The 21,824-nt window shown below is 39.4% G+C and overlaps 1 protein-coding gene across 1 annotated transcript in view; it reads right to left on the minus strand.

Moving 5' to 3' along the window:
• Positions 1 to 5,066: 5,066 nt before the first annotated feature.
• The window catches only part of DNAI3 (dynein axonemal intermediate chain 3), a gene marked incomplete at both ends in the record, with an annotated part of 66,725 nt that continues 49,967 nt past the window's right edge, over positions 5,067 to 21,824 (minus strand). Inside the window, 7 exons of the mRNA XM_081305608.1 lie at positions 5,067 to 5,210; positions 7,271 to 7,389; positions 8,557 to 8,652; positions 10,078 to 10,282; positions 11,764 to 11,894; positions 17,433 to 17,496; positions 19,687 to 19,817. Of these exons, the coding sequence (XP_081161734.1) occupies positions 5,067 to 5,210; positions 7,271 to 7,389; positions 8,557 to 8,652; positions 10,078 to 10,282; positions 11,764 to 11,894; positions 17,433 to 17,496; positions 19,687 to 19,817 (890 nt within the window). The remainder of the gene's footprint in view (positions 5,211 to 7,270; positions 7,390 to 8,556; positions 8,653 to 10,077; positions 10,283 to 11,763; positions 11,895 to 17,432; positions 17,497 to 19,686; positions 19,818 to 21,824) is intronic.

Genomic DNA, 21,824 nt, shown 5'->3' on the forward strand with positions numbered 1-21,824 from the left:
TTTCTTTATATATCCTAGAGATTAATGCTTTATCAGAGGTGCATGTGGTAAAGATTGTCTCCCAATCTACAGGCTCTCTCCTCATATTATTATTTTCTTTGCTGAAAATAAGCTTTTTAATTTGAATCCATCCCATTTATTTATCCTTGATTTTACTTGAGCTTTAAGGGTCTTGTTAAGGAAGTCAGATCCTAGGCCTACATGGTGAAGATCTTCTATTAGGCGCAGAGTCTCTGTTCTAGTGCCTAAACGAAATAAGTCAATCCCCCAAAAAACAAAGGCCGAATGTTTTCTCTAATATGTGGATAATAATTCACAATAAGGAGGGAACTAGAGAAGAGAGTTACCTTAGATTAGGTAGAAGGAAGTGAAGGGAGGGGAGGGGAGGGGAGGGGTGTGGGGATAGGAAAGACAGTAGAATGAAAAAGACATTATTACTGTATGTATGTATGTATATATGTGACTACATGACCAATGTGATTCTGCAACAACATGTACACTCAGAAAAATGAGAAATTATATCCCTTTTATGTATGATATATCAAAATGCATAAATGCACTCTACTGTCATGTATAACTAATTAAAACAAATTTAAAAATTAAAAAAAATGTGACCCCTAAAAAGAGCTGGAAAATGTATCTCTAGATGACAAGGGAGAATGTAAAATCTTCCATTTTACATTTTTCTAATTCTTCTCTGTAAAAGAATAAAAACATCCTAGAATGTCACAGTGCAGGTTAGTTAGAGAAACCTTACTCTCTGCCAATATTTGAGTGTGGGCATTGTTACAGGGAAATACAACCTATATCATTTGCCATATTCACCATGTATATATTTTGAGTCATAATTGTTGACAAGAAAGTAATTACACATTTTCTTTTTAACCATCGTTTCCTCAATAAAAGTTGGTTGGGTGTGTGGGATTCTGCACTGATGATGTGCACTTGTTTTATATGAACCTGTGACCCTCAAACAGCTCATCAGCCATGCAAGAAATGGATTCATCTCACAGGATTTAATCTGCCCTTCACTGAGATATTTTATTTCCATAGTAGGGATCTAGCTCGGTTATACAGTATCTGCCCTGGCAATGGCAGCCTAGCAACGGGGATAGAATGCCTCCTACCCTGGGCAGAGCTCTGGGGCACTAGGGCACAGAGAGATGTTAATTATTTACAGTGGTGGATTAGCAAAGCTGCAGAGGAGCTCATGGGCCACTGACTACTGGAGTTAATTGCTTTTCCATCTGAAGTACACACGGATGATATGTTTATTTGAGGACCTGAAAATATGCTGGTTTAATTACACATTTCTTGGTGAATAAAAAGGATTTATAATGCAGAATAACAATTCAATTTGATCTAAATAAGTCAAATATTATTAGAATGATTCATTTCTTAAATAGCATTTTAATTTCTGCAAAACAGAAAGCTGCTCTTCAGATTTTAAATAGTGTCCAATATTTGTGGTCTCAGGATGATCAAAAGCTAATATTAAGCCAGACGTGCACAGTTGCTGCTTAAGTCACATTTAAGAGTGGGAGACATTCCCATTATTAATAGTAACCAAAATGTTAAAATCAGAGATTATTACTTGGGGCAGAGGAAACACTGGTGGATGTGTCCTTGTGCCTGAGACCAAGCAGAGGAGACAACATCCATTAAGGGCCAACAATGCTCAGGTACTTCACATTATTTTTGTGAGTTGGGGTAGGTATGATCACCACTCCCATTTTATAGATGAGGTAGCCAAGACTTAGAGGACAGTGCAGCTTACCCAGGGCATGAAGCTGGGCTCTGGACTCCAGCCTCTAAAGCTCTCCCTATTTTTACTACCCTGTAGGCCATAACAAAGAACCTATGAACAGAAAAAGAAGACCAGATTGACCCAAAGTACAGCTTGGAAGGAATGGGCAACAGGGGACAGGGCAGAGCCATGGGGTTAGGAAGGAAGTACACCAGTTAACTCTGTTTTCATTCATGCCCATATTCCTACATCTTCCATTTTAGGTGTTTTGCTTCTTAGCTTGAGCCTCAAACATGCTCTTTGCTGAGATGTAGCACGTCTGCCAAACAGAAGGTCTGGACCAGAGAAAAGGACATCAGCTCGAGAGGCTGAAAAGCCTCAGAGAGATCTCATCCCATGGCAGCTGTGTGAGTTTGCTCAAGTTCCAAAGCCTTGGAGTCAAAGGGAAGAACAAGAAAATCATTAAACCATATCTGGCCACCTGAGACACATCCTGCACGACCTCTGCCCTTTCCTCTCTCCTTCTGTTCATACAGATCGGCTTTGAGGGATGAAGTCTCTCCCTTGTTTCTCCCTCTTTCTCCGCCAGCAAATCCTTTGTGCATCTAATTCTTCTTGGTGTTTGCCTCTTGTTACGACTTCAACTCCCAGGAACACTGTCCCAGCCATAAGTTATTATGTACTCTAGCATTTTGGAAGAAGGGAGCTTTGAGTGCCTGGTGGTCTTCAGCTGGTTTTTTGGACATATGTGACTCCATCTTTATCCTAAGTGGTACTGGACACACCTAGGGGCTCTTTACAGAAGGTTGAGATATCTGATAAGCAGTTGGAACAAGAATTCACAAATCTTGGGTTCTGGCTACTAATGAGACCCCATTGGTGGCCACAGGATAGGGACATGAGAGGACTTGGAAGAATTGAGTTTCCAAACACTGAATGAAAATATATTAAACTGATAGTAGTTGTAGTCATTAATATGATGAATCCCATGTTTAGTCTCTATAGCATAAATGTTATAATCATTTTGTATTTGTAAATTAGGGGAAATAATAGCAAAATGTTACTTATGGCTTACTAAATACTAGTCACTATACAAAGTTATTATTATTATTATTATTATTATTATTATTATTATTATTATTTTGTACCAGAATTGAACTCAGGGGCACTCAACCACTGAGCCACATCCCCAGCCCTATTTTGTATTTTATTTAGAGATGGGTTCTCACTGAGTTGCTTAGAGCCTCGCTTTTGATGAGGCAGGCTTTGAACTAGTGATCCTCCTGTCTTAGCCTCCCGAGCTGCTGGGATTATGGGCATGCACCACTGAAGTTCTTTTCTTGATAACCAAGGCAGACACTTATTCAATATTCATTATTTACCCCATCTTCTATGCTAATAAAATCCTGATTTTGAGAAAACAAAGTGCTTAGCCCTCTGTAGTGGTTTATGTCACATACCCATGACCACTCCTGTTCTCTGTAGTCTAAGCATTTTTTGCACTGAGGGATGGAGGACTGGATTATGGAATACACTTCCAGAAGATTATAGGTGAAATTCCTCACTTCCTTCAGGTCTTTGCTCAAATATCAGCTTCACTGGTCACCAGTTTAAAAGTGTAGAGTCTGGCACACAGTAAAAACTTCATACTTTTTTTTTTTTTTTTTTTTAGTGAGTGCAGGAAAATAAAACAAGGACTATCTCTGGAGAAGGTGCAGTACATAGGCCTTGGGTTTGGAACATGCCTCACACATTTAGTGAATAGGAGGTCAACATGACTGGTGTAGGTCTCATGGAGGAGAGAATGAGTGATGAGACCCAGTAACAATGAAGCACACGGAGGCTTGCAGGCACGGTAACAACTTGAGCTAGGAAGCTGTGGGAAGAATGATAGCACCTGACTTTCATTTAAAAATAGCAGCCTAGCTGTCATAGAGAGAGAAGGGAGGTGGAGGACACAGAAGCAGAGAGAACCAGAGGTGATGGCAAACTCCAACCTGGTGATTATGGTTGCTTGGACCATGGTGAAGCTGTGAGGGAGGAGGGACATGATAAGGTTCTGGCTGTATATGAAGGTGTACTCCACAAGATTTGTTAGCAGATGGATGTGGACTGTGAGAGAAAGAGGGCGAAGGATGACCCTGAGCTTTTTGGCTCTAGCAGCCAGAAGCGTGGTGGCTGAGAGGATTGTCAGGAATGGGTTTTGGAGGGAAGTAAGGTCAGGCACTCAGTTTTGGGCATGTTGAAGTTTGAAATGACTATTACCTCCAAGTAGAGATAGACAGTCAAATGGCTCCATGGCTCTTGGTTTTATGGGAGAAGTCCAGGTAGTTTTTAAGACCATGAGACCTGGTGAATTCAACCCAAGATCCAAGTGCAGAAAAAAGTAAGACAATTCTAATAGGAATTCATCCTAATAGAAGCAGAAATCAAATTTTGCACCTACTGATCATATTGCTTTTGTTCATCTCTCCAAAAAGAGCTTCCCCTGTAAGACTGCACAAATTATAGGGCCATGTGCTAAACACAGTTCTAACAAATAAAATCTAGAGATAAACACATTTTAAAAAAAATAACAGATGGAGTCTGAGTTGGGTTTATCTAAGGTTAATTTAACCATAGAAGCTCAATAATTGACTAAAAGAAAGTATGATGCCAAGTAGATATAGAAAAACCTTTGATAAGGTTTAAGATCCATTCATGAGAAACAATAAAAACTTAGGTGGCAGAGAAAGAAGACAACTTCCTTTATCTAATGAAGGTCATCTAAAATAATCCTATACCAATCATTACACATGGTGAAAAGCTAAAAACTTTCCTCTAAGTTGTGGCCAGAACCCGGTACCCACTGTCTTTGTCGTCCTGTTGGTGTGGTGCTGGGGGTTTAGCACCCAGGCACAAGGAGGAAATGATAACATGTGAAATTGAGCTGCCACAGAATATGACACTGGGTTGTAAAGGGAAGTGGATTATAGATTGTGGGGAATTAATAAAAGGGCTAAGCAGGAAGGTGCCAGTCAGCTTTATTTTTAGGAAGATAAGGAACGGATTTGAGCCGGGAGGGTCTCCTGGCAGGAAAATGACATTTTTTTTTTTTGGTTGTTGTTGAAAACTCTTATATGCAGGTACAAAATTCAGTGCACACTCAGTACAAAACTTAAACATATTTTATTGTTATAATCCAAATATTTTAATAGAAATGAAATAAAAGCCTATAAGTAAATCTACATATGTTCAGTTTGTTAGTTCATCTTATACAAAATAACAAATGAAAACAAGACCCACAGAGGCCCCCCCAAGTACCCCTTCAGATGCTTTCCTATACAATGTCTATGTATGGCACCTTCTCTGTCTCTTTGGCTAGGCCAAGATTGATGAGGACACTCTTTTCCAGCTCCAAATAAGCCTCGTATTCCAATTTCAGTTCAGCCTCGGCTTGTTCTTTTGACATCTGATATATTTTCTAGGAGGAAAAATAGCAAGACATCTCTAGAAACTGCTGATAGATAAAAACATCAAAGAATTAGAAGAAGCTGTTTTTGAATAGTTGGTGTGACTGGGCTCTCCAGAAGGGGCGGGGGAGGGTGGGAGGGCTAGAGGGCAGTCCATGTGCAGGGGTGGGGAAATGGGGAGAAATGAAGGCCTGGCTCTCTCCAGTGCTTCTCTCCAAAAATAAAAGAAAGCCCTCTTTCCCACAACTCTTTCCTGGCTCTCATGGCCTGGAGGGAGAGTAACTTGACTACAGGCTGCAGAATCCTTTTGAAGTTCTCCCTCCCCTCAATCCCATAGAAAAGGCATAGTTTGTGGATCACATGGCTACTACTCCTTTACCCAGCTCTGGTTCTCCAGCTGAAATTTCAATTAGAAAGATTCCCATTTCATATGCTGTTAGAGCTGTGATTATTATTATCCTTTGAGACGTGAGCTGTGTCCAGACTCGATGGTGGCAAAGAGATGCTGTATCATTTCCCTGGGGTCTGTGGGTTGAAGCCTCATCCCTGGCATCCACAGGGCATTCATGAAGCCCAGCCAGGAAAGTAGGATCCTCCCCTGACCTCTGACTAGCACTTTCTAGGTACCAATCACTGTCTCAGTGCTGGAAATATGGAAATATTTTAATTCACTTAAATCCCCACTGCAATCCTCTGAGGTTCATATTGCTATTGTTCTCATTCCCCCCTTTCTAAGGGGATATTTCTGACTAACATTGTTTTTCCTTAGTGACTTTATTCATCATCCAAATGTAACAGAAGAGCCCTTTGAAATTCATTCACTTATCCATGATCTAGTTCCAGAGAAAATTTGAGAAGTGGCAGCTCTACTTACAAGAAGATAATGTGTCAAATGGAAATGATGTTACAAGAAGTAGTTGGAAAGGTTCTGGAAACTTTAAAGTAACACAATTTTAAGATATGACTATTGTAATATCCACTCATTTAAAAAAATATTTCAAATGCAAGTTATTTTTTGGAATTTCCATAATTCTACTTTGTTTTCACTGATGTGGGTAATTTGAAGTTGTTGCTATGATATATAAACACGCATAAAAAATTTGGATAATTACTTGGGTAAGAGAAGGGTGGCAGATATATCCCACCACATAATTTCATTGAATGTTTTTAAGTGTGAAAAAGAAAAACCTAAAACCGTTTTTTTTTTTTTTGGTAGCAGTGGAACTCGATGAAGAGTTAATTAACTGGCATTAATGCATAATTTGTAAAAGTAAGCAATGTTTTTGAAATGAGTTCCTCTGCTTCTATTGCACAAATTAGTTATCTATCAGTAAGTGATATTATTAATCTATTGGCCAGTGCAGTATGTTACGATATTTCCACATGTTGGTGCTTTTAACAGGGAACTCAGGTCTCACCTGAATAATTAAGGATGCTATGCATTTGGCTATAAGGAGACTACTGCTAGGACCAAACATAAAATTATTGGTGACAAAGGGCAAGGGATGGAATGAACCAAAGAGAAGTAAAAATCTCAAGGGAAAAGGAGAGAAGAGCTTAATTAACAGACTATTGAAAAGACCCAAATTCCAGTGGATAAATGAAGATCAGAATTATAGAATTCATAAAAAAACAAAGAAAGGCTGAGAAAGAGGAGGGTGAGAGCTTGATTTAGAGTTCTAGGTTCCTTTTTGGTGGAATTAAAGATGGGTGTGTCCTGTACCAAATTCTTCTCTATTTCAAGTGTCATGCACAGCTCCAATATATTATATTATAGGAAAATTCACTCTCTCCTTGTCTGTCATCTGACATTATAGTTATAGTAGCTCTCATTTGAAGACAGTCTACTATTTGTCAGGTTATTTAACTGAAAGTCTTACAGTAATCATCATCAAAGGAGTTACTAATATTTCTATCTTCCACACGAGACAACTGAAGCTCAGCATTTCAAAGAAGAGCCCTCTTGACTCTCATAATGAGAGAAGGCTGTGGAAATGGGGGAAAAATCCAAATGCACATATTTCCATGGGTGTGAGGGGAAAACAACTTTCATTTCTACAATTTAACTTACAAATTTTTTATTCTCCATTTCTAGTTCCATTTCTCTCTTTTCTTGCTCACGAATATTTTTGCGCTGTTCTACATATTCCAGATGCTTGACTTCTCTTTCGAAGTAGTGGTTAACACTTGCTATCTGTTAGAAACAATGGCTTGTGAGACAGTAACCCACAGGGAAGCTCTATGTTCTGTCCCAGACTCTTAGAATTCCTGCTGTTTGTAATGAGGCAGGCCACCTACCTGACCAACCTACTTAGTCCATCCTGACATTACCTAGTGACCATCTACCTAATCATGAGAGAGATATCTACTTTGGGATGCTTCCAATCCTTGAGGTGAATGTAATTTGGAAATTGTACCCACCTGCCTACTACCAGAGTAGCTAGCTCAATATGGGAGCAACTGTGCTTAGATTTAGGTCCTTGTGACTTGGAGGTTTTTAGGAAAGAAGTAGGTTGGAAGGAAGGGGCTGCAAATAACTGCTATTGCATAGTAGGAATATTTTTCCCTTTTTCTTCCTTGATTTGAAGGATATTTCATGTCATCAACTGAACTTAGAAAACCCAGATGAGGATATCAGTGGAGACCCTGAAGGGACTGACGTAGAGCTGAACTCCTAGTCCCCTGGAGGGCTTAATATGTGAAAATAAGAACAGAAGCTGAAAAGTCAGCAGAGTCCTCAGGAAGGCAACCTGAGTGGGACGAGGGAAAGTTTGTCACCTGCCAGTAAGCAGGTTGTTGTTGGGATGTGCAGTGGGTTACAATCTGTGCATTTAATGTTGGTTGTGTATATACTTATGCATCTCTATTCATTGATTTTCTTTTTATAACCTCATTATTAGCATTGCTTTAAACACTTGGGTAGTGTGTACCGGGTTTGGGGGAGGGGTGCAGAATATTGTCAGTTCAGATATGAGGCCTGCAATATACTAAGGTGGGAGGAGGAAGACAGAAAGATGCATAAAAATGTCACCTGGGTTCTAAGGAAAGAACTTCACTGAAATTGGGAGGCTAAAATTTAGTTAAAATCTAAAAACATTACTATTTATGATTATGAATTCCCAAACTGATTTTTCTATGACTCTGGGCTTCATCTAATTGCCTTCTCTCCCACCTCGTGCTAGGTCTTTTTTTCTAGCTTCAAACTACTGAACTCATATTAAGAGAAATATATCTCCTTTTTTTTACTGCATTAGTTTTTTGTTTTCTCATAAAGCAAACATGCTGCCATTTTTAACACACTTTTAAGATATGCCTCAGCAATGTCTAGTCACACAAATCTTCAAAACTAAAAGTCACTAACCTCATTGATGGAAGGGTGACTTAATGTCCATGGAATTTCTAATATATGCAGTGTTCCATAATAGTCAGCTATGGCTATAAATTGTTGCTTAGCTGAAAGATTTAAAAGAGAGAGAAAATTCAGCAAATTCAGCTTCAGAGGCTAAATATGCAATGTGTTTTGTTTTGTGGTTTCCCAAGGGACGTGCTGTGGTTACAGTGATCTTGGCAGCTTCATCAGATGTTCATGACTGAAACATATAAACATGTAAAAGTCATTTTTTCCAGTTGATGAAATGAAAGCTAAGACTCTGAGTCTTCCTTGGCCTCCCTGTCACCTCAAACCTTGCTTTCCTGGCATCCATATGAGGAGTATGGCTGATAGCCGGTTTCTCTGTGTCTGGGCTCATTGTCAGAGTTGAGAAGAAAGTAAGGAGGGCACATGGAAAGATTTTCAAAGAAAAGCCATGAAGCATATTTTCACCAAACACACTGAGGGCTAAAAGAATACCAGTTGAAATTCAAAGACATAGCCAGAACCACAGTCTTCATTACAAAACCGAATTGCTTACTTGAATCACTTAAAATGGGCAAAATACTTTAAGTGTTTGAGAATTTTAATTTTCTATCTCATTATATACGTCAGTATAGTTTCTTCTCATTTTCAGAAGATCTAGTTCAAATGGTTGAATCCTAGACTCATGATCCCTGCAGGTACAAAAACAATGACACATATAGCTATGCAGTAGCCAGATTGTGATACGCTACAGATGCTGATGACAAAAGTTTCTGAATCTAATGTTTCTGAGAGAAATGGATCGACAACTTCTTGCCTGTACACCTTTGGAAACAAAAGGGAACTTCTTTTAGAAAAGGCAAATATGCTGGATTTACCCAGAAAGTACTATTTAAATGAAATAGAAAAATTGGGGAAAAGGAAATAAATTTGCTCTTTCATAGACACAGTCCTGGGTGTATGCTTGTTTTGCTGCATATTACCTTTTCCTCATCCTTAATCCAAAGATTAAAGTTTAAATAGCTATCTAACCCCAGAGAATCATTTGATCTCGTGAAGAGAACTGCTTGATATGGCCCACAGGAAAATCACAAAAGTGACATAATGTCACAAAATATAAATTATAATAAAAAAGAGACAAAAATATTTTATATGGAAAAGAAACCGCAAAAAGTAGCCAAACTTCAGGGATGACCCTGTCTGACCCCAAGAGGACAAGAAGGATGTTTCCCATCAAGCTTGACATGGTAAATGTGTATCAGAAATCATTGTCAATGAGGACAAACAGTATGGGAGGCTCTGGGTGTATCCAAGGTTTGAGAGCAGGAGAGAAGGGGAAGGATGAGGAAGGAGGGGAAAGAAAGGAAAGATGGAAGAAGGAAAGAATGAGGAAGGAGAAGAGAGAATGGGGTGGAAAGATAAACCAAAACCTGAGAGAAAACACTGGATACTTTCCAAATGAATGTCAAAATGTTTCCCAGTTACCCAAAAGGATATAGCTCACTTATTTAGAATTAACATACAGGAAAAGGTCCAGGGCTTGATGTTGGTGATCATAGTTATGCAAATATTTTGTGACAGAGCTGGCTCATGGGTTTTCTCCAGAAGGTCCCAGACATCGATGTATCCATCTTCTCGGCCAACATAGAAAACTCCAGGCCTTGTCAGGGACCAGTGTCCCGAGGTGTACCTTTTCGGTGCACAGCATGACTGAAGGAGAGGTCCATACTTCCGAGCAAAATTTTGAAAGACAGATTAAAAGCATTTGTTATTACCAGAGAGAAACTCAATGATTTTCTTAAAGTATAACTCAGCTGGCCATGATCATTTAACAGCAAAATTATCCCACTGGAAAGTCTTTTTGTTGTGAGGGTGGAATACAAAAAAAAGCTCTTTTCTTTATTATTTGTTTTCATAGGTCATTTTTTTTCTTGTTTGAGTTGCTTTTAGACAAGATTGAACCTTCCAATTGAGCTGTTGAGGGTCCTATCAATACCCGCCAATCAATACCAGCTGTGAGACACATGTTGAAAATCAAGAGCTGAGCTGGCAAATTCTAATTAATTAACTTCAGATGAGAGTATCTGATGGCTTACAAAAGTATTTGGAAGAGATTTTAGACCACCAATGCATCTTGAGATTATGTCTTTTATCTATCTACCTTGGGATAATTTTCTGATTTGGGGAACTTTTCACAGAGATGATTGGAATATGTCTTCTACCAACTGCCAGGGTCCATCAACCAACCAGGTTGACTATGGGAATCTGCAGGGACTAAGCTAAACCACCTGCCTCATACCCTCCAAAACATGGGTAGGAACCTTTCCCGTGGAAAAAGAAGGTATCATGGCTTCCTGGACTTCTAGAGGTGAAACCTCAAACCTCTTCTTGCCCATGTCTCCCAGCTCCTTCAGTCTCAATGAGGGTCTTGGCCCGCATGGTCTATGAACCATCTTGCCTGAATTTTCTTTTTTTATTTCTTTAACTACAATGCTAGCTCATTGTAAAAAGAAATGTAAACATTCAGATGTAGACTGTTATAAAGTAGAAGTCATTTGCTGATGCATATTTAAGTAGTTTCCAATTTTTTTCAGTGACAAATTTGTACAAATGTTCACATACATTTCTCTATTACTTGTGTAAGTTAGAGTTGCAAAGGGGAAACCATTAGGGTCAAGAAATCTGTGTTCTACCTGGATCCAGCCCCTTTCCTAATTCTGACCAGACTCTTCCTCCTGCCTCCCTGTGACCCATGCATGTCTCTGGCAGGCTCTCATCTGCCTGGTGATGGACTTCTGAGCCCACTTATTCCCTCTTTCTGAAACTTCCAGAAGAAAAGCTGGAGCAGAAGATGATAGACCCAGTGTTTCCCCGTTGGACTCCATCCAGGAATCAGCCTCCCATCTTGCATTTTAAAGGGAGGCAAAAACACCAGCCAAGTCAACCGCCTGTGGTGTGTATTTCCAAGAAAAGGATTCGGAGAACAAGGGACTTGCTTTGCTGTTTACTGCCCGCAGGAAAGAAAAGCAAATGGATGTTTTCAAAAGGCTTAAGGTGGTTCTGCTGACAAGCTGGGGCGCAGGCCATCTGTTCTAATTTTTCTAAAAAAGTACCTAAAGGCAGTTATGTCAGAACAGGCCATTGTTCCTATTGTCTTTCCAAAGACCAAAGGGCCACACCCCGACTCTTCCATTTCACAGGCCACTTACCATAACACCTTCTTTCCAAATAGCCACGTTCCACCCACCAATGGTGAGGACAATGTCATTGTAAAAAGGTGATCTCTGGACAGTGTGGACAGCCCCATCATGGACAGTGTAGATGTTCACTGGTTTCTTTGCTGTTGGAGTGGAAAAGACCATTTTGGGGGTGAATGAATTTATAAGGGATAGCTCCTTATCTTTCTATGAAAAGGTCTGGAGAATTTCCCACCAGAGCCACTTTTCAGGCTCAGAGGAATACATCAGCTTCTTATTCATTTACTCATTCATTAGTTCATTCAGGGAATCAATAAATATTATCTGTAGATTGCCTACATGTGCCAAGATGGATGGGTAAACAATGGCTAGTGAACAATGTGATCCTGCCCTCATGGAGCTTAAAATCTAGCGGGAAAGACAGATGCTCAGTAAATAAATCCTAACATATAGAATTAAAATATGGTAGAGACTGTTATGAAAGAAAAAATATTACAAGAAAGTAACAAGGGAACATTTGTCATTTAGACTGATGTTCAGAAAGCCTTCTCTGACGATTAGTCATGGACACTGGAAGACATTGGTGTGGAGGAAGATTCTAGAAAGAGGGAACAGCACACACCAAAGTCCTGAGGAGGAAAGTGTTTGATACCTTTGTACACCCGAGGAAATCAGCACCAGGGTCTGGTAATCACAATGAGAACCAGGAAAGGTCCATACGATGCAGGGTCTTGCAGGACAGTTTAGAGTCTAGTCTAAGGGTAGTATGTTTTAATGAGTCCTAGAAGGTAGACAAATTGATTGGCGGTTCTAAAGGGCCTCTGGTTGTTGTGGGGGAATGGATTAGAGGCAGGTAGAGGTGAAGAGGGGACAATAGGGGAGGCTGCTGCAATAGTCCTGGTGAGAGAGGGAGGTGGCTTGGATTAAGGGGCAGTGGAGAAAGGTGGATTATCAAGAAATATATGTGAGCTGGGATGTGGAGACCGCTCAAATAAGGAGAGTGAAGAGATGAAGTGCTGAGAACAAAAGCTAAATTTATTTCTTTTTTTTTTTGAGAGAGAGAGAGAGAGAGAGAGAATTTTAATATTTATTTTTTAGTTTTTGGCAGACACAACATCTTTGTTTGTATGTGGTGCTGAGGATCGAACCCGGGCCGCACGCATGCCAGGCGAGCACGCCACCGCTTGAGCCACATCCCCAGCCCCAAAAGCTAAATTTCTGATGAGAGTAATTGGCTCTGTGAGATTTCCACTTGTTGCAAAGGGTTGGGAGGGCATGAAAGAAGGAACACTCCGGATGGAAGATCAGAGTTGATGTTAGTCTCTGCCCCAGGCCACAGAGTCTTCCCACTTTTCTGGACTCTTCACCCAGAGCACAGGAAGGTTTTGCTTGGGTTTATTCTCTCCCAGGCCTGTCTGCAGAGCTCGATGCTCCTCATTCCTTGTGTCAAAGCCCAAACCCAAAATTTCTAATTACTTTACACCAAAATCACAAACGTGTTCTGAATCTCACTGTAGTAATAGTTATGTGGGAGCTGGGGTTGTTCTTCCCCTGTCCCCAGAACACTGATGGAACATGAAGTATAAAAAGATCTACTACATCTTAGAAGACCTTATAAAGAAGGGTTTTTCTATCCACATTAATAGCAGCATTATTTGCAATAGCCAAAAGGTAGAAGCAACCCAAGTGTTCATTGATGGTGGAATGAATAAATAAAATGTGATGTAGACTGACAGTGGATTATTATTCAGTCCTAAAAAAAGAAGGAATTATGATACATGCTACATTGTGGATAGATCTTAAGGCTATTATGCTAAATGAAATAAGGCAATTGCAGAAGAGTAAACACTTTATGGTTTCACTTATATGAAGTACCTAGAGTAGACAAGTTCCTAGAGACAGAAAGCAGAATGGTGGGTCACCAGGGACCAGGGAAAAGAGGGATAAGGAGTTAGTGTTTAATTGGTGTGGAGTTTCAGTTTTTCAAGATGAAAAAAGTTGAGATTGGTTACAGAACAATGTGCATGTCCTTAACACTACTGAATTGTGCACTTCAAAATTATTAAGATAGCAAGTTTCTGTGTATATTGCCACAATTAAATTTTTTTTGGAAAAAAACTTATTAGGAAAAATAAATAAATAAAAATGTAAACATAGCACTTCTGGATTAAAAAAAAAAAAAAAGGGCCAATTTTCCTCTACCCAGAGCCCAACCTTGAAGACAGTACAGAAGACATACTTCTAAAGGCCACCTTGAAGTGACCTAGTAGATTAAGACAGGAGACTCTGGAAACCAGTGGCTGTCTTCTTGCTGCTGCCCCTGTGTCTCAGGGTCTGGTGTTGCCCTCAGGGTTACCTAGGCTTCCCTACCCTGGTGAGCAGGCCCTTCTGTAGTCTGGAACTGCAGTGACAGCAATATCCATAACAATAAGGGTTTTGGGATTTTTTTATTTTTTTTATTTTTATCTTTTTAGTACTGGGGAACCAAACCCAGGGCCTCATACACCAGACAAGGGTTCTACCAAGGAGTTAAACCCCCAGCCCACGTTTGTTCTTTAAAATAACAGCCCATAAAACCTTTTTCTTCCTTTTGTTCTTTGAAAGACCCATTGGCCATTCAGCAATGAATGAAGCTGTCTTAAATTATTAAGTGGAGTGCCAGGGCCTCTGGGCCAGATCACTAAAAGAAAATCATAATAAGCAGAAAAGCAGTTTTCCTAAGTCACTGTCTCTTGTGGGATTCAGTAGGGTCATGCGGTTAAGAACATTGACTGGTGGCATATGTGACCAAATGCTGGTGTCAATGCCAGCACTGCCACTATGGCAGCTACCCATGGGGCTGCTATGAGGTGAATTACATGGGTTAACTCATAGAAAGTGCTTGGAAGAGTGCCTGGCACATGGCATGTGCTGATTTGACAACTTGAGAGCAGACTAAAGGAAATAACACGTCAGCTGTCACCATTCCGAACCTGCATTTCTTGGCTTGTCACTTAGATCATCTGGAAATGTTTGGTTCAGTCTTCTTTATCACACACATCTCAGTGGGTGTAATCTGACTTCCAGAAACATCTCCTAAGAAGAAGAAATTCTCCTTCCTGCCCGGTTATATATTTGAGATAAGCAGACCCCAGAGGGTCAGGCCACAGTAGGTGCCTCACCTTTACTCAGGAAACTCCACGCTGTTTAAAAAAGACACTGGGATGGGAGGTGCCAAGAGACATCCCTCCAGTTCACAGAAGGCAAATAGGGCACATAATTTACAGTGCAGAGCGTCTACACATTGACTTTCCTTGGACTTCAAACATTATTCAATGAGAATAATGGGTTTTTTCAGCTTTCCATGCTATAAAATAGTTGACTGATGATTTAAAGTATTAACAGTAATCTTTTAGCAGTTAAAGCTATTCCCATTTTTAAAATGAACTAAATGCAAGAAATTAAAACAACTCCTCTAGTCCTGACTACCCACATTCCATTGGCCACAGAGTCCTGGCATGTCGACCCCTGCGTCTCTCTCTCCCCTGTAACCATGCTTGGACTTCAGTACTGTCTCTCATCGGGGCTGTTGCAACTGAGTATCCTGTTTTCATTATGAGTATTATCAACAAACCAACCCATCTTTGCTCTCCTTCCAGGAGATTTTCTGATTATATGCATGGCTCTGGGATAATGTCCAAAGCTCTTAGGAGGGAGCTCAAGGGTCTTTGCCACCTGGACCAAGTGTCCTCCCTAACATCTCCCCTGTTGCCTTCTCTATTGCTGTGCTTTGGCCATGAACTCTTCCTTTTTCCTAACTATCCATTGCTCTTCAGGTTTTTGTGTTTTTGTCCTTGATATATATTTTTTTTACGTGGAGTCTTTCCTCATCTGATCCAAATGGAAACTTGTGATCTATTTTTCAAGACCTAGTTCCACTGTGTCTCTCTTCAGTGGGACCTTTTCTTAATAGCCCCATATTGAGTCAGTTCTTCCTTGGGCTCCCACATCACTTTGCATTTTCTTATAACCATAGATCTAATGGCTGTGTGATGTCTGACTTGTTTTGTCGGATTTTTTCAATAGATCATGAAAATCTATTGAGGTGGAATAATATCCTGGTCATCTTGATATCTCCAGTGCCTGGCACATAACAGGTTCTCAATAATGACCTGATAAGTGGATAAAAGTAAGAGGGAAAGAACAAGCCAATAACAGTATGTTTCAAACATAAAGCTCTTGCATTTTAACTTTACTGATATTTATTATTTTACTAGTAAAATAAAATCCATTTAAAATAGATGAATAAACCTGTTTGTAATGGGTCTTCCAAAAGGCAGTTTAGAAAGTTGGCTATTAGGAGGAGATGGAGCCTCAAGAGAATCTCTGAGACCAGAAGAAATTGGTGCCTACATGTCCACAACCAAGTCATGGCATCTGGTCCTCAGCCAGTGTCTCAATAGTGTGGTGACAACCACTTCCATGTTATACAGTGACTGGCATGTAGTACATGCACGATTAATATTCATTAATTATTGAATAAATAAATTACATGAAGAAGCATAAAAGAAGTTGAATATAATTCATTATATCCAATATCTAATTTTGAGTTCAATTTTAAGTTATAGAATTAGGAATAAATGGAAAGCAAAAAAATCAGTTCTGTGTAACTTGATCCTCCTTTGGGTCACATCTGATCCTCTCTTGATGCCCCACTATTGTCAACAACACATATTTGAGTTTTTGGACAGGGGATACCATAGAAGGAAAATATAAGTGCTTTTGCTTCAAGATTAAAAGCTTTTGTTTCACTGTTGGCATGTGACAATGAAAGCCTTCCCAGGTCGATGGCAGACTCTGGTCTCTGGAACCAGATCAGTAGGACTGACTGGGGGGAAGGTTTGAGGTAAAGATGCCAGCCCCAACAGCTGTCCCGTGCAGGATGTGGCTTTGACCTCTGACCTCTGTGGGTCATTCACTTGCCACTCTTCTGAACACCCACAGAACTGACCAGATTTCCTCCGCAAACTGAGCCACTGTTCCACAGGGGGCTGCTCCTACATACTCTGAAGCCTTCCAGAGCCTTTATCTGCTAGCAGTTCCAAGAGCCAACTCTTCCTTTGCTTATGGTTATTTCAAACTTGAAAATGTAGTACAATTACATTGTCATGGTGGGATAAAATTTAAAGGTCTAAAGTAAGCAGCTGTAATTGTAGTGAATCCCAAGACTCTGAGCTTATCAAAGACAGGGAGCTTTGCTTATTGGTGTGCCTGTTCTCCTGGGTGTGACCCACACACCTTTGCTTAGCTGCCCAAATCACGGGAGCAGGAGTTTGGGGTTACTGTTTAATTAAGTTGTTCAAGTGTCTCAGTGATGTAAGCATCATATAAGTCAAATTTGGGGGTAAAAATAAATCACCTAGAAAATCTTATTAAAACCTGGATTTAGGTTCAATAGGTCCCAGGGTAGGATCCAAGATTTTTATATATTCTTCTAGTAAGCTCTGTGGTGACAAATATGCCACTTAGTAGAGGCCCTCATTTTAAGTAACACATGTATTAGAACGGGTGCTCTCCCTTCCACGAGCAGGACAAGGACCAGGCCTCTCAGGACTTCACAATATTTCTTTGGATGGTTTAAATTAAAAAGAAGATCTTATTAATAACAGAGCAATCCACAAAACTTACTCATCAAAACTTACTCATAAATCGTCCAGTGTCAGGATCTCTTTCTAATTTCCAATCTGTATATATCACTTCACCTTCCTAAAAATATTACAGGTTTCTGATGAATACAATGATAACTTCAGAGACAAACCCTCAAATTCATGTGCTCAGACTAACTGCAACCAAGACAAATATGAGTCCACAGTTCAATGTCATCAAATGATAATTAGATAATCACATTATGAGAGGGTATCAAAATCATAACTGTACTTGGTTTTACAAAAAATGAGTTGGTATTTATATAGACACAGTGACATAGAGAACATGGTGGCTATGGAAATGTGCTATGTACAAAGAATCCTGACTTCTGGGGTTCCAAAGTTTTTGCTGATCCACGATCAGTTTCAACTAATTCAGTGATCTGTTCTTAACATGTAACAAAGTACTTAATAACAACTTGTGGACTAAAAGAAAAATTACCTTTCAATTACCTTTTAAAGTTGAGAACAGGAAACATTAAGTTCAATCCAAATAAAATAACAAGTAGTATGTATTCTGTTAGTACCTTATGACCATTTTAAGAAGGGAAGGCAGAAGGACCCAGTGTAAAAAAAAGAAAGAGCCACACGAGAGGGAAGCATACAGTGCCAATGAATGACAGAGGTGGAGAGGCAGTAGCCCCATTGTCATCTTTTAGATGAGAAAATAGAAACAGAGAAGTTCAATGACTTAGTCAAGGTCACCCAGATGTAGATTCCTAATTCTAATCGCCACCCCTGACCCAGCTGACTGAGGGTATTTAAAAAGAGGAGATGAAAGGACTTGGAGGAGGGGATAGATTCGGATGTATAGGCCAGGGAGGGGAGATGAGAACACATTTGATTCATGCAAAGTGAAGGATGAGTTCAGTGGTGGTTGCCAGGAGCTGCAGAAACGTGAAAAATGAGGAGTTATTGTTGAGTGGGTGCAGAGTTCCGGTTTTAGATGATGAAAAGTTCCAGAGATGGATGGTGACAGTAAGAGTAGATTTAATACCACTGAATGGTACACTTGCAATGGTCATGATGGACAATTTTGTTATGTATATTTTGCCATAATTTGAAACAATTTTTTAAAAAAACTTGATGTGACATGCAAGTTATAAAACATACGTCTATTGGTAGTGTCCCACTGCTTACTAAACGGAATTCAAAAGGCCATCTTAGGTATTGGACTCCAGTTCCCCACGCCAGGCATAGCTCTCCCTCCTGCACCATTCTGTGCCACCACCTGCTGATAAATCCCAGACTTTTATGACTCCCAAATATTACTCAGGCTATGACTCCTGCTTGGAACCAAATTCTCACCCTGAGCCTTTTGGTTTCTTCTCAACTGCTTATGTCCCCTCAACCCTCCTGCTTCCTGTTTTGGCAGTTTCTAGACTGGTGTTGACCTCTGTCACATTGTCAATGTGTCTGCTCCTTAACTAGGCAGAAAGTGCCTTGAGGACAGGGACTGTAGGGCACACTTTATCTCTGGCCAGTGTTGAGCACTGCTCCTGGCAGGTGCCATGCTCCCCAGAGCTCGTGACTGGGGATTAGTCTTGGAGTACCAGCTTGTGAAGGCAAACTGCATTCTGTTAAGACTGAGCTGTGGCATCTTCCCCTGGTGTGTTGGTCTGGGAAAAAGAAAGTCATGAGTGAAGGGAGCATCTCCACCTGACTGTAGACAAAGTTCTGAGCCTCACTTCTTCATCTGTAAAATGGGACTAATAATATTGGCCTTTATTCTGGGGATCAAATGAGTCATACTTTGGAAGGTCACCTGGCACAGATCCTGATACATAACAATGTTTGATAAATGTGGGCTTGCTTTGGTTATTACGGTAGGTGCTGAAAATGGCATTCATTATCATTATTATACTCAATGGTTATTTATCTTCTGAATTAATTTTTTAACACTCTTTCCCACTAGCTTGTGTTAGAGTAAGAAAGTGGTATTTTCTTAGTAAATCTCTAATACTTAGCATGTTTTTTTCCCATACAGTGAAGTATTCAGTGAATACTTGCAGGTTGATCAATAAATTATTAGTAAAAAGTGTCCCTAATTTTATAGAGGTTTTTTTTTTTTCAGATTTGTGAATCTATGAGGCAACAAGGTTAAAAATCTCAAATGCAAATAAGCACATGAAAACATGGAAAATATTTGAATACCATAAGTCTTAGTACAGGAAACACATAAAACAGGACTATAATCTCATATTTTGGTGTAATTAGGTATTGATTTTAAAAGCAGGGGATTCCTATTTACCTCTGTCCCCACGAAGAACTTTGTGCAGAAGTCTTCTAGTGGCTTCAATTGCTCAGACATCCCACCTTCAAGATTGTAGTACGGGCTAGTTTCTCCTGCCTTCAGTGCTTTGGTCTGGGCTAATATTTTGTCTTTCAGAGGAGCATAGATAGAAGAACACATGTTTACATGAAAGATCTTTTAAAAATATAGTTTACATTTTCTATTCCTTGCCATATACATCTGTCCCAGTCTGTTCTGTTCTGTGGCATATGACGTATATCATAATTAAATACGCAAGCAGCACAAGAGCATAATTAGTCCAGGGGCTGAAATGCAAACACCATCAGGAAGATGCTTCTTTTAAAAAATATTTGATGTCACCTTGTCTTAAAACAAAGTTCATGGTCTAAAATTAATAAATATAATTTCCTGAATCTTTGGAAAATAGAGACAAGCATGAATGAAAGAACAAAAGTCACTCTTTATCTTGTCTCTCAGAGATAACCACTATTAAAATATTGGTATTTTCCCCTCTAGTGACTTTTCTGTATGTGTGTGTGTGTGTGTGTGTGTGTGTGTGTGTGTGTATATATATATATATATATATATATATATATATACACACATACATACATACACACACATTTTTTAAAACATTGGACCATTTCTATTTGACCTTTTCATTCTGCTTTTCCATCTTAAAGATATGTCTTAAGTATCTTTTCAGATCATTTATTATTTTTTAAAAAATGTAGTAGTAAATCTCTGGGAAAGATGGTACAAAAAATACATGTTCACAAAACCCTTCTCATTGCACCTCCTCAGTCTGCCCTCTGGTTATGTCTATGGGAAAACACCAGCAAATACAAAAACCAGCCAACAAACAGACAAAAAGTAAAGTAGGGTAAGAACACTTTAGCTATACTAAAAATTTATGTCGCATTAAAAAATCTTTGGCATAATTCTGGACAAAATTAAAAAATGACATAGTCAACCAACACTTTCTTTGTTCTGGAACCTATATGTTTTGAAAGGTCTCTTTTTTTACTGGGTAAGACATTAAAAGCAAGTAGTGAAATAACCCAAGCGCAGGGATTTAAAGAAACTGGACACTTAAGTAATTGTTTACAAAGTGCAAATCAATGTTTTAATAAATAACGAGGCACATTCAGTCACATTATTCTCCTTATAAGAGACTATTTATACACATTTAGGAAAAGCAAAGAGGAATTTCTATTTGTTTAATATATAAAATGAAATCATTAAAATATTTTAGATTCTTCACCCTTGTTTTAATGTCTGCTTTTCTCTTTTAAAATAGTGTACATAAATATATTAGTAGAGCATTACATGTACACGAGTTATAAATAATTATATGTACATTGGAGATCTGTACTCAAAAATATTTACTGAGAAGGTACAAGATCAAAAATCTCGGAGGAAGGCTGGGATTGTGGCTCAGTGGTAGAGTGCTCGCCTAGCATGCATGAGGCACTGGGTTCGGTTCCTCAGCACCACATAAATGTGAAATAAAGATATTGTGTCCACCTAAAACTAAAAAATAAATAATTAAAAAATTTTTGGAGGCCTCTGGTTCTAACAAGGGTAATGAAAAACAAGAAGCAAATGAGAAGAAATATTGTAAAAGAGAAGAGAGGCAGGATGGGCTGGGAGTCATGAATTCTGTACTGAACACATTGACTTTGAGCAGGTGGGTTGGATTCAGACCTGTGAGAGGTCTAGTGGAGAATTCTCAGCCAGAAAGTGGGAGCCACGTGAGTAGACTATGTTACCAACAAGGGTATAACTGAAGTTAAAGTTTGAGGTACATTCATGATGAGAGCAGCAAGGCAAAATGGAGCCAGGAAATGGAGGGGGAACTGAAGAAGGAGCAGGATAGGAAAATCACCAACACCAAGGAATGTGTGATGAGCTCCAGGAAAATTTATTGTGGCAGTGCCAGAGGATGAGGCCAGAGAAGAATGTTACCATCAATTTCGTTTAGTCAGACCTGAGTGGGGCATCTTTGGATATTTAATAAATTCAAAGTCATCCTAAGAGGTCATGGATTTTTCATCATGGGGGTTAGTAATACTAGTAGCTCACATTCATCAAATGCTTATGATAAGCCAGGATCTGAGCTGTGTGCTTTATGT

This window comes from Spermophilus citellus (assembly GCF_964194105.1).
Source record: "Spermophilus citellus genome assembly, chromosome: 9".
Taxonomy (NCBI): Eukaryota; Metazoa; Chordata; class Mammalia; order Rodentia; family Sciuridae; genus Spermophilus; species Spermophilus citellus.